We start from the raw sequence: 18000 nt of genomic DNA, 5'->3' as shown, positions 1-18000 counted from the left end.
GAAGGACGTTGTCCCCTTTCGTTCACCCCTGTTCTGGCTCCAAGGCCATAACAGTGGTGGGTGGTGTAGCACTTTAAAAGTGCCGAACTAACCTAACATATAGCTATGACACCCTATGGGACAGACCAACACTCAATCCTGCTATGCAACATGCTCTGTAACCCTTACTTTGTTCTGTGGTCCCGACGGATCCATGCCCTCCAATCAGGTGCGGCTCGCCTTGGCTCCGGACGGCTGGGTCAGTGATCAGGGCCGCCATCCCTCTGGTCAGGTGCTCCCGTGTTTCCCACTCCATTAGTTAATGACCATTAGTTAATGACCTGAAAGGAACAATGACACCTGTTGCAGTTTGTCTTCTGACATCATTTTTTTTACAAGAGGCTTTGCTTAACACCTAGGTCCACACACCCTGCACTCCCCACCCTCCCTGAGACGCTGTGATCTGTCCCCACTGTCTCCCCCCCTGGTTGCTTGCAGATCCCCCCTTCACCCTCCCCTGTTAACTCCCCCCTGCTTTTTTCTCTACTTCCCTCACTGTGTCCTTCCCCCTATGATTGTAAAGCGCTCTGTTGCTCCCTGAAGCTGGGTCCACTCCATAAATACCCTAATAATGATGATAATAATAATAATAATAATAATAATAATAATAATAATAATAATAATAATAATAATAATAATAATAAAGGCTTTCTGGGACTAAACGACTCACAAAGTGCAGCTGCAAAGAATAATAGTCAGTAATAGAAACAAAACTACAAGTCCCAGAATGCAAAGTGGCCTCGGCTGGAAAGCAAGGTTTTAGCTGGAGGGGTTTACACAAGACACAAAGGCTTTTGGCCACTGTTTCCCATCACATTTCTGCATACATCCTTCATGCTTTTGGGGGCATGCTTCTACTGGGGGGTTCACATTTAAGAATGGAGAGATGATTTATTGCTTTTATGATCTTCACCACCCCACTCAGCACGTAACACACACACCTATGTTTTGGGGAGCAGAAGCTTATCTTTTCAAAAGGGAGCAGGCACTTCTAGGTGCCTGGGGGTTGCACTTCCTCGTAAGCTCTTAGGCTCGTCTTGTTCTGAATGTTATTCCTGAACATATTTATGTATGTAGTTCGATGGCGCTTAAGGAGCCAACATGCTTGCTTTGGTGCACCTCCATGTGATAGGGGTCACCTGCAGACAGCCCTTTGTCCATGTGAGGCATCAAAGTAGAATACGTTATTTGAGTGGAGTTGGGTCTGCTACAGCGCCACCCAGTGGCCATCACTGGGCGTTGTGCGTGTTTCAATAGGAATCCCAGATCCACAAAATGGATGTGCTTTGAAATTGCCAAAAATCAGCGCCATTCCTCTGCAGCTGTTTGGACCAGGTGATGGGGAAGGCTCAATGCAGGAGAGGTTCATGTCTGAACTATTCAAGCATTTTTCTTTGAAGTAAGAGAACAGCGGTGTAAACCACTGCTCTCCCACCTGCATTTCTATCCTTCGTACAAGGATAGAAATGCATGTTTACTTTTTTACAGGTGAAGAACGATGGTCTGGAGGGTTGCCCAGAGTAATGCCGGAGGTTAAGATTAATTCTAAACCTTCCAGGCATCACCTTTTTTGTTTTGCTTCAGTCACCCAGAGTGGGACGGGTATGCCCAGACGTGGGTCACGTGCCTGCTGGGCCTAGAGACCCAAGCTACTCCTCACTGATGACGCCCATTGAGGCCGAAACATGTCTGCGGATGCTTGTGGTCACGTGCAGAAGGGATGTGACCTAGCAGTTCTGCCTGAACTGCCCGTTTCGGGGTGGGACCATGCCTATGGTCTTTCCCCTTTTGTAATGGCTTGGCAGGTGAAGAAGGATGGTCTGGTGGGTTGACCAGAGTAATGCCAGAGGTTAAGATTAATTCAAAACCTTCCAGCCACCACCTCTTTTGTTTTGCTCCTTGAGTCTTTGGCCCTTGCCACAGCTGTCAGCCAAATAGCGCTTGACACTGGTTACTGTTATTTCCATCCGGAACAAAGACAACCTGTAAACATTCAGTTACAAATAGTTACTAGGGTTATAAAGATCGGGAAGGTGGGTCGTACTAGCTGGCTGGTAATAGTCTGCCAACCCAAGGAAACAAGATCAGAGGCACGGTTACCCTCAGGTTTTTAGGGCCACCGGCACCCAGCAGCGATTTGTTTTCTTTCAGTAATTAGGTTTGCAATGTGAGCACAAACCTGTTTACTAAGACAAAATCTGCAAAGATGGCCGCCATGTAAAAAAGCAAATGGAGCTCCACAAATTATTTATATTTGCTTGGCGGTCCAGAAATAAGAAAGAGATGCAGTCTGTAGTGAGACGAGGTAGCAGTGAACATTTGTTTAATGTTACTGAAAGCTTTTGGGGCATGTATAGGGAGCGAGAGAGTGGCAGTTAGCCAATTCAGAACATAGGCTTACAGCGGCTAATAAAGCCTGCTCTCTGAGCTCCCAGATTCTGTGACTCCCTTGCTGCAGGTGGTAATCAGGTGATTAAGCTTGATTTGGGGGCCCATGCCAGCCAGTAATGGCCCGGAGCCTAAGATAAAATGCCTGAGGGAAGTACAGGCTGTTAGTGAGAGCTAAGAGCCATTACCACGTGGTACATTCTACCACTGAAGGATTTATTGTCATTGGACCTAGGGTAAACATTCAGGGCGCTAAGGCCGATTTATTTTGGAGGAAGAAAATGAGCCATGGGAATCCTGCAACCTTTCGAAAAAAGAAGTAACATGGCCACCATTTCAGTGGTGGCCGGCACTCCAGCAGGAGCCCCTCTTCCATTTCAGTGGAGGCCGGCTCTCCAGCAGGAGCCCCTCTTCCATTTCAATGGTGGCCGGCACATGGCCACCATTTCAGTGGTGGCCGGCACTCCAGCAGGAGCCCCTCTTCCATTTCAGTGGAGGCGGGCTCTCCAGCAGGAGCCCCTCTTCCATTTCAATGGTGGCCGGCTCTCCAGCAGGAGCCCCTCTTCCATTTCAGTGGACCCGGCTCTCCAGCAGGAGCCCCTCTTCCATTTCAATGGTGACCGGCTCTCGAGCAGGAGTCCCTCTTCCATTTCAGTGGAGGCAGGCTCTCCAGCAGGAGCCTCTCTTCCATTTCAGTGGTGGCCGGCTCAGAGCAGTGGGAGGTCTCAAGTAACCAGCAGCTTGATTGGAATTCAGACGTACAACATCTGGTAAAACAGGTGACTGAGCACCCAGATCGGTTGTGCTAATGGCTGAAATGTGCTTCATAAACAACAGATTAGGAATAAGAAATTATCAAACAAGTAGACATGACCTCAAAAGGTTAATCCAGTGCTTCTCCGACATGGGTCGTCAAATCTGGAACCCTCTCACATCCGGAATCTGTGATCCTGCAAACGATCAACCATTTCACTGTTGTCTGAAAGGTCCCCTTTTAAAATGACTTTTATTTCCTGCAAGATTGTTCATAACCCCACCTTCGGTCCACTAATCCCTCATCCTTTTGTCTCCAATGACATTGAACTCTGTATGTTTTGACTAAGCAGGTTGACTCCTGGTGCTTTACTGTTATCATTAATTCTTTATTTATTTCATTGAGAGAATATTACTGCTAAGTCATTTCACATTTCTAAATTGTTCTTCATACCTCCCACCGAGACTTAGGTTTGTTCTCGCTGTATGACAATTTCTTAGCTAAACACAAATACAAACTGGTTTAAATCAGATGACTTGTTAGTCCACGCAGGCTTACCAAAAACAGGCTGAAATTAAACCCCATGAAATCTGAGCTCACCCTCTTCAGGGTGTGAGATAACTCTGATCTCCCTCAACTCCCACCTCTAAAGCCCTTGACTCTTAACTCTTCCAATTCTTCGCATGAGGAATTAATGAGTTTGACTGGATCCTGCCAGAGACCCCAGGTGGGAGTGATCTATTATGCAGACTTTTCCAGCTTACGTGTCTGAGACAAAACAGGTGTTTGCTGTCTTCCCTGAGGTCATCTCAGGTCACCCCCCACCTTCAACTCTGAACAAAAGCAACTCTGTGAACGAGGCTTCACTTGACAACGAGATGGAAAGTCACCTGGGGATGAAAAGCTTGCCTCAGAGACCCAGCAGGTTATTAAAGTTGGGAGGCTGGACCATTTTAGGGTTCCTAAAATAGCTTTCAGTGAACATCAGGGGTCACTTCAGAGCTACCAGTATTATTGACAGAGGGTCATTGCTTCAATAAGGCAACTCTAGGCATTTGCTTAGGGGCCACCAGGATAGGGTCCAGGCACCTGGAGGTTCTATTTAGGAGCTAAGGCAATGAACTCCGGCCCTTTTATGAGGCAGAGGAGATTCCGAAATGGCACGTCTCAGGTGGAGGGGAAGGGTTTTATCTGTGCACCGACCTAGTACAGACAAATCAAGGAAATGGTCCCAACTTCCCTGTTAATGAAGGTCCTCTCCTCCAGCCTGTGTTTCCATGGTTTACAGGGGGTCACTCTATTTCGAATCTTGTCCCCACCCTTTGAAAATCACTCCTTAGGCAGGTGTTGACTTCCCAAAAAACAGCTTAATGCAATCTTTGCCAGTTAACATAGATTACCCAAATCTTCCAAATGTATTTATTACATGACTTTCTGTATCTTGATGGTGGAAATGTATTTTTACTGTTTTCACTTAAAATAAAAGTAAATTACATCTAGATTGACTGCCTTATCAGGAGTTTGGTAGTAACCCTTAAATGCGGCGGTAACGCTATTAGCACTGCATTTAAGGGTCCGCCAAATCACGGGTTTGGCAGGATTTTCCCCAGCTCAGAGCTGGGGTTAAATCTGCAGCGAATTTGCTGATTTTTGGTGCTGTTACCGCTTGCTAATACCGCTAAAGCTAGTAGAGCCGAAAATTCCCCATTGGGCCCAATGGGTAATGTCGAATTCCTGAATGGGCCCAATGGGGAATTACCGTTCCACCAAACCCGTGATCCGGCGCTAATAGTGGCAGCGGGTTTGGCGGTAACGCTAATAGCCCCGGCGGTATCCCGCCTGTATAAACGCCGGGATACCACCCAACTCATGATGAGGCCCTTAAACTTTTTGATTTGTTAATTTTTCAGGGGAAGGACCTCCAAAACCATTCTCCCCATCCTTGAACTCAAACCTGCACCCAACAAATAATAGAGAGCACTGTGCGCCCCACCACACACTCACGCTCACCATCTGAACTCACATTTTTTGCACGTTTTTTACACTGATTTGCCCCATTCCTCTGACTACCCCTGAGTTCCTTTAATGTTTTTAATTGTATTCTTTTTAATTCAATATTCTTTTTAATTCAATGTAAAATCAATTCGTAAAAAATTAAGATTAAAAGGATATTGTAGGCTTCCTACTTACTCCCTTTAAAACAAGATAATCTGATTGAACCCCAGGTATTGCCAGGCAGCATAGGTACGGTTTGTTCCTTACTGAAATTGAAGGTTCCAGCACCCATGTCTCTCTTAACTGGCTTGTAGTATAAAAGAAAAGAAAAAAGGAAAGAAACTCATGGGCTAGTAAATAACACCAGATATCAAGGCTCGGGAGGATAGCTCAGGGGTAACGTGCTCGCCTTGGAAGCAAGACGACACAGAGCTACGCAGGTTTGATCCCCGGGTCTGCACTTAGAAACCTCTGGGTATTAAGTGCATTATAAATAACCAATCATATCATATCATACCAATACTGCATTGAGTGTACGAGAGACGTTATGCGCTCAGACAACTGCATCGAATGAACCCTCGTACTGAGGTGGTAGAAGGAGATTTGCAGACACCACTGAATATGATGGAGTTGTAAAGAACATTTGCCAGGTGCAAAGTGATATCATAAGGAGAAGATACAATGATGCACCAAAACTAAATGAGAACACTTAAAGAAAGAAGATGTAACTGAAGAAACAAGAGTAAATATACATACAAGCAAGAAGAAGAAACCATATATACAAAGTAGATAAGTAACCAGATGAGTTGTGAATGTATATATGCAGAAACACGAGGTAGATGAGCCACATAGAAGCTTGCTGCAGTAGAAAACATAACACGGGTAAAGCGGGCATGTTGAAAAGATGGATTCTGGCTCTCAATGATATTAAGCGAAGAGCTCAAAAGACCAGTTCTGCGCGATAGACCAGAGCTGCAGAGCTGACATAGGCTAGAAATACAAAGTCATGCATGTGCAAAGGATAGCTGCTGGCCAGAGATCAAGGATGCCACAGCAAGAAGTTACTGAAGGGAATAAGGGGGGTAACGAGAATAAGCAACATACGCAGGACATATTTCTCTTAGATTAAGTAAATGAGCAAACATTTACGCGTGCCAAGTATTGACAATGCAAGATGTGGAAAAGTCTATGCGAGGTAGTGCAACTAACTCTCCAGAGACCAAGAGAAGTAATGACACCCAGCTTAATTGAATTTAATAGCACTAAATAAAAGATCAAAATGGACAGAATTGCGGTCTCCTCACACATGATACAAAACTTAAAGAAAAGGCCAATTCATTAAGCTGCAGATGAAGACAGCGTGTGCCTACACTCCCTTAAAAGTCCCACAGAAGAGAACAGTCCTCAATGTCAGCTACAAAGAAGAGGCCTTGGCTGAAAGCTTGGCTGATAAGAGATGGTAGAACTAATTGGGCAAGTGGGCAGTAGTCTGACGTTGTTCTCTGCACCTGAGTTTCATTTTGCTTACGTGCTGCTAGTGAGCAGAGTGTCCAAGGTTCGTAGAGGATGCCAACCTATCATGAGGGCCTATGCAACGATGAGCATTCAATGTTACATGAGCCAATCCGCTACTGTTATACTGTTATAATCTGTATTATATGTAGTTAGAAGGAAGTTTGAGGCTTGCTGACTAGAGAGGAGCAGCCAATAAAGTAACTAACACTTATAGCCTCTATAAGCAGCCATGTTCGCTAACCAATCCCCAAGTCCGATGGGTTTTATTATTTGCCACGTAGGATGACGTCATAGCTGATACACATTGAGGTATAAAGTCTTTGTGTACCTATAATGTAACTGTGTGTGTGTCGACTACAAATCGTTGTTTGCCAGATTGCCCTACTTTATTGAATTGATAATAAAGTAGTATTTTGCCATATTTTTTTAATCTGCCCAATTATTTGGGTCCAAGATTATTTGTTATGGTAATTCCATTCTGCGCATAGATAAGCCCAAGAAGTGCTACTGCACATTTGGTAGCGGTGCAGATGGTTCAAGATCTAGACCCTCTGAGGCTTGTTGTCGTCCACCATTACCTGGAAGACAGCAGAGTTTTCTGCAAGGAGCGGCACTACAACACGTGTGACCCGACAGACGGTTGGCAGGAGGCCCTTTGAAGAAATTCTTGTCTGTTCCCCGCAGGCGCCCGTGGACTGAAGGCAAACTGGTCCATTGGGGAAGAGTAGATACCGAAGGCCTAACCTGAACAACGGAAATAAGTAGTAACATCGAAAGTGGCAAATAAAAGGGGAGGGGTCATATTGCATGTATATAGTGGAAGAATGTAACAGGATTTGTTAGGGAAAAGGAGATACCTTGATACCTGTCCTCAAGAAGGTAGAAGGGACCGCCCCACACTCCGGAACAGAGAATTATTGAAGGGGTTCCTGCAGCTACAATCAAGGAAGGGTGTGCGATACACTCCTAAATGGGGTAAAATAGAGATGAGATACGTGAGGATGAGACAAGACGATCATAGAAAAAGTGAGGACACATGTTTTGGGGGATTTCGAAAAATATCAGTGTAGAAAATATAGTGACATGTTTTATATTAGTGGTGATAAAATAGGTTGAAGGCTTAAAAAATATAAGAACGATAGCAATACAATTTGACAAAATATTAGACCCTCGAAAAGAAAGTGGTTGTCGCCAATGGGGAGTATTTAAAGAAAAGTAGAATGTAATCAAACCTAGGTGAGTAGTATTTGAGAAAAATATGATGTAATAGGATCCTTAAAACTATCAATAATAAAAACAGCTGAATAAAAAATTGATAAAAACTATAAACGAAAAGATAAAATGGATTGCATTGTATAAAATTGGAAATTGTTTGAAAAAAATGAGTTTTGGTATATACGGGCAGCGATTGATGGTGCTGGCCCAAAGTGATTGTTGAAGTGTGATTAATTAATTAAATAATAAACAAAAACATTCCGGTACGTTTTGACAGTCAAAAATGACATGACATCATAGGGGACACTCCCCTGTTACCTCTATGCAGGACATTACCACGATACACACCTAAAATAATAAAGTACCACGAAGAATGGGTGAAAGGAAATACTAATAAGACACTCATGCCGTGGCCTCAAGAAGGTTCATTATCAAAGACAGTACTGCGACACATGACAACATGCTTGAATGCTACGTACACGGGGAAGAAGCTACACAAAATGTTAGCTGTTTTAGAACTTTGGAAGATGTACCAGAGGGAGAAAGAAGATCCGCCAGACATGGAGTGAATGCCTAATCGGCATAAAGAGGAGGACGCACCACCCTCAGCTCCTCTTTCTCCTCCTAAAAACAATAGCACGACAGAACACAAACAGGGGATTTATCCTTTAAAGGAATTAAAAGCAGCGTCGGGTATTTTAATCCAACGTACGCAGCTCCCGCTTATAATAGTGAAGACAGAATGGAAGAAAGTAATACTAAGGAATGTAAATATATGTCCATATGCAACGAACATAAAGAGCATGATGAGAGAAGGGACAGACAGATAGAAATAGAAGAGGAAGCCAAGAGACAAAAAAGAGAGAAAGAAAAGGCACGTGGAATGACAATAGTACAGAATGAGCGGATGGGAGGACAGATGCTATTGAAGTTAGATGGGAAAGGCATTGACGATGTTAAAGTAAGAGAGAAGAAAGAGACGAAAGAGAAAAGGACTGGGAAAGGGCATGCAAGGGAGAGAGAGAGAGAGAGAGAGAGAGGAAATGAAAGGAAGAAGGGAGAAGGTATGAAGAACAGAAGAAAGAGAAAGAGAGAATAGAAGAAATGTGAAGAAATTGAAGCCCGAAGATTGAAAGAACGTAGGTTGCAAGGAAGGCGAGAGGAAGAAGAAACTAGGGAGATGAGAAGGGAATAAGAAATGAGAGAGTAGGGGACAAAGAGGTGACAACATAGATCATATTGTTAACAGGAGTATGGTACCCCTCAAAGCACAAGAACGATGGGAAGAGGAGAGAGGATCACAACAGCATAGGGAGCTGCAAGGGATACTGAGAATACAGACATGGGCTGATGAGCAAGAGGCAGAAGGCATAGGGAAAAGGATTGGGGATCTAAATAGACAGATGAGCCAGAAAGGCAGCTACAGGGCTATGGGGAGCATCGCTGGATCTCCACCAAAGAAACCAGAAATAGGGCAAATAACACGTTGATGAAAGAGCATAGAACGCTGTCCCTATGCAGACTAGATCTTGATGATGAGGAAAGAGATGTCAGCCATACTAGTTGGGGTGTAATGAAAAGAAAGGGAAGAGAATGAAAAACCGCAAAGAGAATGCTCATGCAGCTTTTCGAAAGACCCAAACATAGGGAGAGGGGTGAAATGGTTAGATTTAGAAGACCCTAAAGATCAAATGCCAGTGCCAACACCATATTCTGAACGACCAACAGCATGGTCACACAGTGCATGGGATATGTCCCCACCTTATGTAAGCAGGTTAAAGTCGCTGCCAGGAAGAAGATGAACGGGTGAAACTAGCCCCACTTGGAAGATGCGAAGTGTAGGGGGATATGATTTTGAACCAGGGTCTACACAACTTCTGTTATTAGAGAAAGGGGGAGGATGACCACAATATATTCCATGGCCACAAATGGACAAGGAAAATTTGAAATGTAAATGACCTATTTTGACTGCAGGTGTGGGAAAATGGATTCATGAGTTAGAGATAATGACAGCGGGAATGACGTTAGCAGTGGGCAACATAAAAGGCCTACTGGCAGCCATTCTAGGGGAGAGAGCTGATAACATTTGGAGATGAGCAGGGTATGCAAGTGTAACTGCACAGAACACGACACATGACAGAGCACTATTTAATAGTTGCGGGGCAGATATATGGAGGGCACTTAAAGTTCAGTATCCCCACACATCAGACATGGGTGCAATTTTGACTAGGAAAATGGGAGAAGACGAAGAACCTTTTGCCTTTATTCAAGAGATTCAAGAGCGATGGCGTCTGGAGGTGGTAGAACTGTGGAATAAAACAGTGGCATAATTTTATCATATTTTATGTGAGGGACTGCTCGAGCCAGTGCAACGGCAGATGAAGAAACAGGTAGGGATGGAAGCAAAGCCAGGGCGAGAATTACAGTTGACTATTGTACATCATTGTTGATTGTTACAAGAGAAAAATAAGAAGAAAGCTGAGAATAGAAAGCAGAAGGAAGCAAAGTTAGTTCAGAAGAAATTATCAAAGTTCGCTATAGAAGGAGCAATATTGGTGAGTGATAAAAGTGTGGGCACACATGAAGCATAGTCAGTACAGCAAAGTAATGTAATGCACCCTATGGATCAGGCTGGGTACAAGTTTTGGCCAAAAGGTAGAGGGAATGGACCTAGACGACCATAGGGATTTCAAAAACCCTCCATGAGGAGGAGGATGTAATGGGGGACAGCCACAACAATGTTGTAATTGTGGGAGGAATGGACATATAGCACGAACATGTACGAGCAGAGGATGAAGTATGCAACAGAACTGACCAGCTCCAACAGGGGGAATGAGCCATTCTCAGCTGTACAATACAGAACCACAGGAGTATTATGCCCAAGATCACACACAGTATCAGAGAAATGCACCACAAATACAGCAAGCACAGCAGGTCCCACAGCAAATACAATCGCCACATGGGCAACCACAGCAAGCACCTATGCAGACAGAACAAGCACAAGCACACCAACCACAGTATATAACTGCCTACTAGTGCCCAGATTTAAACTAGCCACTATTGGAGGATCCAGCTTCCCAGTCAAGGCAGCGCAATTATGGAACGCCCTACCTCATGCACTCAGATCTAACCAAACGTTCAACAACTTCAGAAAGAACACCATAAAATGGCTGACTGAGAATGAGATTTAAATGACTCTCTACCCTTGCACTTCCACATGTACTTACCTGACACGCAATGACCTGCTATATTGCTCACTTGCCACCGACCTGCTATATTGCTCGCTCGCCATGGATTTGATTGATTGTCTGCACTTGTTTTACCTTGCAAAGTCAAGTAATGTCCACTCTACATGCTCTGTAACCTGTAACTTGTAATGTATGTAACCAAGCTGTAAACTTCCTTGTTCTCTTGCGCCCTGCTACCCCAGGGTCCGGTGCGCACAATAAATAAACAAACAAACAAACAAACAAACAAACCCCAGTGCAACAAGCAACAGTGTTGAAATGGAAAGCAAATACAGGAGATCCACAGGCTTCCACACCCAGGATATGGAGTGTGGCAGTAGTGGGAGGGAATCCTTTTACGGGTAAAAGGATGACTTTATATTCACAATAGGAAAGCCCACAGAGCGACCTGATGTGTTCAGTATTATCTGTGACACCAGACCCACAAGGGGAACCAAGGGTCAGGGTGACGATAGGAGGCAAGAAATTTGGTTCCTTGTGAGCAACTCATTCCTGTGTTCAAGAGGGAAAATACCCAATGTCTGGGATTGCCATGAATGCACAGGGATTCTCTGGGCCACAAGTTTGGTTCCTTTTATTGACAAATTACCACTTTCTATAGGTGAACAAGACATGCCAATGCCACTACTATACCCGTGGCAGACCCCGGTTAACATATTAGGACTTGACTTGATGACAACATTTAACATGACAATATCCTTTACTGACAAAGGGATAATAAATTCGACTCCAGGGATACATTATATGAACTAGAGAGAATTTATACTAGCCTTCACAGGCCAAAAACCATTACAAGGGGTTCCTTTATAATCAGAAAGAGTTTTGTATGGAGTGAATATCTTGTTGACATGGCTTCCTGAATTGACAGGGAAAATATTGAGAATATGTGATGAATTTTTGTTTAAACCAGAAATACCTATGGATGATGAGGAAGGACAGGTAATTCCCATAGAGCTAGAGGCAGCAGCAGTAAATAAAAAAAGCAAGTAACAGGTGTGGATTCGAAAAAATAATGGATCTGTGCGCTAGTAATCACTAATAATTTATGGTATGAAAAGTAGTTGAGGAGATAGTTAAGGAGCACCTCAACTCCCGCCAACCAATCCACCCCGGTTGGAATAGAATTAAAGTATTAGAGGAGAGGGGGTGAGTGTGCGCTTTACACTAGTACAATAAAAAACAGCTTGATAAGTAGTTCGATATTTAATTCACAACAGCCGGCACGTGTTTCGACACACAGGTCGTCTTCAAGGCGCACTTGAAATTCAAATAATAATAATTTGGCATTTATATAGCGCTACGAACCCTCGGGTATCTGAGCGCTGCTTATTATTACCCACGGTGTGTGGTGCTCATTTATCGACCTCGGAAGGATGAAAGGCTGAGTTTGGCCCCGCCGGGATTCGAACCTGCGTTAGCAGGCTCTGCACGGGTGTCAAAGCGAGCGCTCTACTCGCTGTGCCACTTGACCGGCTTAAAGAGCTCCTGATAGCAGGCCGTATGTTAGGACGGCTCAGTGGATAAGAACAATCAAGGATGTTCTACCGGCAAGGTGAGTATCATGCCACAATGGCGAATAATATATAACTCGTCAAATCGAACTGCAACAATCAAACGGGAAGTCCCAGGTTACTGGAACCATCATCTTTGCAGAAAGACTTAGAGAAGGTGCCAAGCATCCTGTGGACTAATAGTCCATTCAACATGGGTTTATTAAGTGGAGCAGATGCAGTGAAGATCAAGCGTAAACCAGGAGCAATTCTACAATGTGCAAAACGGTATCCTATGGCCAGAGAAGCAGATGAAGGCATATTTGAGACTATTTCCACCGCACTAAAGCAGGGAATATCAGTGCTATCAGAGCCTCCAGGTAACATGGCTGTGTACCAAGTGAAGAAATGAACTGGGGGGTCATGGAGATTCATTCAAGATCTCCACCCCCTAAACAATATTGTTGAAGCAGAGTTTCATTTGGTTCCGAAACTAGCTACAATATCATGTAACATCCAAGCTAAACCTAAATATTTTACCACTATATATTTAAAGAATTTGTTCTTTTCAATTTCATTTCATGAAGACTCACAGGATTTGACTTTGTTTTCATATAGAAACCAGCGCCTGAAACACATGAGGCTGCCTCGGGGGTACTGTGAGTCCTCATCCATCTTTAATAGGTTCCTTCAGATGGACTTGGGCAATGTACAACTCGAGAGCACGATAATCCAGTATGTGGATGACACTTTGGTGTGCAGTAAAACAGAGGGAAGGTGCAGAGAGGACTCAGTCCGACTAATGACAATACTAGCAGAAAAAGGATACAAGGTAGACAAAGAAAAATAACAATATTGTCAGGAAGAGGTCCTGTATATAGGACACCTAATCTCTCAAGAGGGGAGAAAAGCGACAACCGAGATCAGAGGCAATCATGAAGACTCCAAAAGCTGAGACAGTAAGGGAAATGCAACAGGGGCCTATGTAATTATTGCAGGGCCTGTGTTTCTGACTACAGCACATATATCTGACCACTTTTAAAAGGACTCAAGGAAGCACAAATAGGCAAAAGTAAAACAGTATGGGAAGATGACATGACTGAATGATTCAAAGAATTAAAAAGGGAGCTTTGTACAGCCCCCATTTTAGGAATACCAGACTATAGTGAAGAGATTTACTTATTCTCGCATTCAAGTGGAGAGGTGATGACAGCAGTGCTTACACAGAAGAGGTCATTAGGACATGGACACAAACCACAAGCTTATTATAGTGGGATTGTAGACCCAGCAATGAAATGACTTTTTCCTTGAAAACAAGCTTTAGCAGCTGCTGCTTTCGTGATTGAAAAGGCTGCCAGTATTACAATGGGATGTTTAATAACAATATTTGTCTAGCACTCCCTATTTGCCATTTTGGAGAAACCTAAAAGTACATTGACTACACAAAGAGTGTCTGGATACGAGGGGATTATTTTGAATCCAGCAGTCAAAATTGTTAGATGTAGAATAGTGAATCCTGCTTCACCTATAGCAGGACCAGTAGAAAAGGAGGACAACGTACATGACTGCACAACGTATACTGAGTTTTATGATGATATACCCCATGTTAGAGAAAATGCTCTCGCAGGTGAAGAGGTTCTCTTTATTGATGGTTCTTTGAACATTGATCAAATGACTGGCAAAAGGCATACTGGGATGGCAGTAATGAAGTTAAAAAAGAATGGTCAATTTGAAGTAGTGACAAGGACAAGTTTGCCTTCAAATTGTTCAGCACAGGGTGCAGAATTAGTGGCGCCCATCTCCGTGCTTCAGAGATTTGAAGATGAGGAAGTGACATTGTATTCTGACTCTGCCTACATGATGACAACCGTACATGCAGAGTTGTCACGTTGGAAAAGAAGGGTATTCCTCCATCCAGACGGTACTCCAGTGCAACATGTGTCTCTATTGGGCAAGCTTATTAAAGTACTAAGGCTCCCATTGGCTATCACCATGGGGAAATGTGCCACCCATACTAAAGGGGCGGACCTAATTTTAAACACAGAACCGAAGCAGCAGATGACCAGGCAAAAAGAGCAGCATACTTTCCAAATATTTCTGATTTTAAATTAAAAAATGTTAAGCAAGGATCAGAGCGATGCATGTTGATGTAGGAAGGATTTAATATGTTAACCATTGGACAGTTAATTGAGTTGCAAGGTCGAGTCCCACAGGAAGAGCAGGACCTATGGAAAATACAGGGGTGTTCCTTGTCCTCCACTGAGAGACACTGGAGACAGGACAGCACTGAAAAGCCAGTTAGGCCTCTAGCATTATTGAGGTGATGCTGGATCAGCTTCACTTCCCTGTGTACACCACAAGAGAGAGTCTTGCTGCTACAACTAAAGAAGACTAGTTCACACCAAATTTATTAGAACATGTGCCACATCTTATTGTAAATTGAATTGTGTGCCAGAAATATACAGCAGGGTACACCTTGTCAACAGTGAAACGAGCAATGCCTAGGCCCAATGGTCCATTTCAGAATCTACATAGAGATCATTTGGATAGGCTACAAGTATGCAATGGATATAGGTACATGCTGGTAGTAGCATGTCTCTTTTCCAGATGGATCGAGGCAGGTCCATGCATGCACCCTTGTGCCACATGTGCTGCCAAGTTCCTCATGCAAGAGGTGCTTCCTATATGGGGTTTGTGCAAAGTGTTGCGGTCTGACAATGGCCTGCATTTTGTAACTCGAGCAGATAGTTCTTCTATTTGGAATAAAACATATGTTTCCCTCAGCCTATCACCCACAGGCGAATGCTGTCTGTGAGTGGTTAAACTGACTATTAAAAGAAAGGATAGCTAATATTAAAATGTCCCTAAAGAAGGGGTGGCTACATTGCCTACCCCTTGCTTTATTTGCTATAAGAAATGAGCATGGCTCAGATCGCCACCTAACTCCCCATGAGATGGTGACTGGACGCCACATCAGAGTACCTCTTGCTCCTCCCACATGAGTAAAAACTGATGCCCACAGTCTAGCAAAAACATAAAGTGATGAGATGCATGATTATTTTAGAGGTATGACCGCTAGTGTTTCCTTTATTTCTCAACAGATCAACAATCGGAGGGAAGGGAGGAAGATAACCAACTGATTTAATTGACTCTATTAAGCAGCCTGTTCTGTATCCATTTTACCAGCTGCTTGTGAAGAGCTTTGTTAGAACCTGGATCAAGCACCGTTTCGAAGGACTATATTAAGTCGAAGTGGTCAACACCACTGCTGTTAGAATCCAAGGGAGAAGAGCCTGGCTGCATCTGAATGATGTAAAGCTCTACAAAGGAGAGACCCTGACCACTCCGGCACCCTGTGACAGTGAAGCAAGAGAAGAAGATCCATGCATGAAGATCACATCAGCTACCAAGGGCAAGGATAAAGAACAAATGGTTTAAAAAATAGTATGGAACAAAATTGACATTTCCTATGTCTAAAAGGAAATGAATGGACTTGCTGCTGTTCCAGAGCTTTATCAGTTGAATTCAAAGTAAAACTGAACATTGAAGTGTACAACACATTCTATGTTTCCTGGCACATTGCACACATTTCTGCATGCTGTATTTGTATATATTCTTCAAACCTATCCAGTTTTTGTGAGATGGGATGTGGATGTCATTGCCTTTTTTGAAAATCCTAAAAACAGTCCTATCATTCTAGAATTATTATAGCCATCATTATTCAGTTCTTGTTATAACAAAATCACACATTTAAAAAAGTAGTTGAAAGGTGAACACAGTAAATAAGAAATAGAAATGTTCCATTATATAAAACGTACATTCTCAAGAAGACCGGCTACTCCAAGTGAGATCATGTGGCATTTGAATACTATGGCAATACGTTTTACAACTACATTTTGCCTTATGTGTTGTTTGCATTTTCTTATGCTATTTACATTTCATGAGATATTGTTTTATAATTCAAGTGAAATACCTGAGAATGAGACAGATCTTTCTATTCCTGACTAAGGCATGGGTGATATTTTTTCTGATACTTCTGAACAAATTGCCCGATCTAAAAGGGATGTTCCGGAAGACAATGAAGGTATAAATGCATATCTTGACAATCTGGCCCATTTAAAAAATAGCATGTGGTATCAACACATGAGAGGTGGGGAAGAGAACCTCAGATGAAAGCTGCTACGTATGCTCTCTCATCCCTTATGCCATGAACGCAGCCAGAACATTCATTGTAAGAGAAATATCTGCACACGATGCGAAATGCCCCAGCTGTCTAGCAGCATGTACAACAAGAGGACAATTTGAAGGAAGATGGGTAACCCTACCATGGCATCGAAGAAATCTGTTCCATATGAAGATTCTTACGTAAAAGCACTGAAGATGGAAAAAGACATACGTTGGTTGAGCAGAATGCTCGTATATTCATCCCTGACTGGAGAACAAATATGGGCTGCTGAACAGAAGAGGTTGGGATGTTCAATGTACAGGAAACTCCAGGATTGCCAGGATGCTGGCAGAGACCTCAGCTATTGGTATATGGAGGAGTTGCCACCCGCACAAGATGGGAAGAGGGAAGGTTAGCATGCAGTGTACATTTATTGATGTAATGATTCAGTAGAGATAGTGAAAATTATAAACAACGGATGCCTAAAGTCATGGGCCAAGTATTGCAAATTGCTAACATGGGTTGAAAATGAAGCAATAAAGAATGCAACAACATGCTTCAGGAACACAGGCCTTGATGCTAGTTGGAGAAAAAAAAGGATGCAAGCAGATGCTCGAAGTACCAGTAATGAATGGAAGAAATGCCATGCTAATGGATCGCTATTGGGCCTGTGGATCAAAGGCTTATATGCAGCTGCCTAAAAATTGGGGAGGAACATGTTCTTTGGTGTTCATACATGTTCCTGCATTGGTGATTCTCCAAAGTGATCTCCATATTGACAGTTGTATGAAAATTGATGCACACTTAAGGACGAAGAGATCGCTTAGCCGCACATGACAAAAGAGGGAGAACTATTTCTCAGCAAAATCAATAGAAACCTAATTTGTCATTCCAGATGAACATGAACTGTTCAGCAGAACACCAGTGATATTTACAGCTACAGTCATGCCAGGAATCCAGACTGCAGTAAACGCTGAGTGGTTACAGATCACTAGGTGGGAGCTCTTACAAATGATCAACAGAACAATAAAAGTGTTTAATGTGATCAAAGAAGAACTGAGGGAAATTGGGCTCATGACTCTCCAGAACAAGTCCTGGACTTAATTACAGCAATGGAAGGAGGCTTGTGCGCCAAGACTGGGCCTTTTTGCTGTACATTCACACCTGCCCATGATGCAGAAAATGGAACCC

The 18000-nt window shown here is 43.3% G+C and overlaps 1 protein-coding gene across 2 annotated transcripts in view; it reads right to left on the bottom strand.

Moving 5' to 3' along the window:
* Positions 1 to 18000, bottom strand: part of LOC138489597 (protein EURL homolog) — a 182629-nt gene that overhangs the window by 124213 nt on the left and 40416 nt on the right. For both annotated transcript variants that reach the window (XM_069617305.1, XM_069617304.1), the window contains exon 2: positions 169 to 320. In XM_069617305.1, the coding sequence (XP_069473406.1) occupies positions 169 to 295 (127 nt within the window). In that variant the 5' untranslated portion in view covers positions 296 to 320. The remainder of the gene's footprint in view (positions 1 to 168; positions 321 to 18000) is intronic.

Source organism: Ambystoma mexicanum, chromosome 9 (assembly GCF_040938575.1).
Source record: "Ambystoma mexicanum isolate Mex_15411 chromosome 9, UKY_AmexF1_1, whole genome shotgun sequence".
Lineage (NCBI taxonomy): Eukaryota > Metazoa > Chordata > Amphibia > Caudata > Ambystomatidae > Ambystoma > Ambystoma mexicanum.
This window is presented reverse-complemented; position numbering and strand designations above follow the sequence as displayed.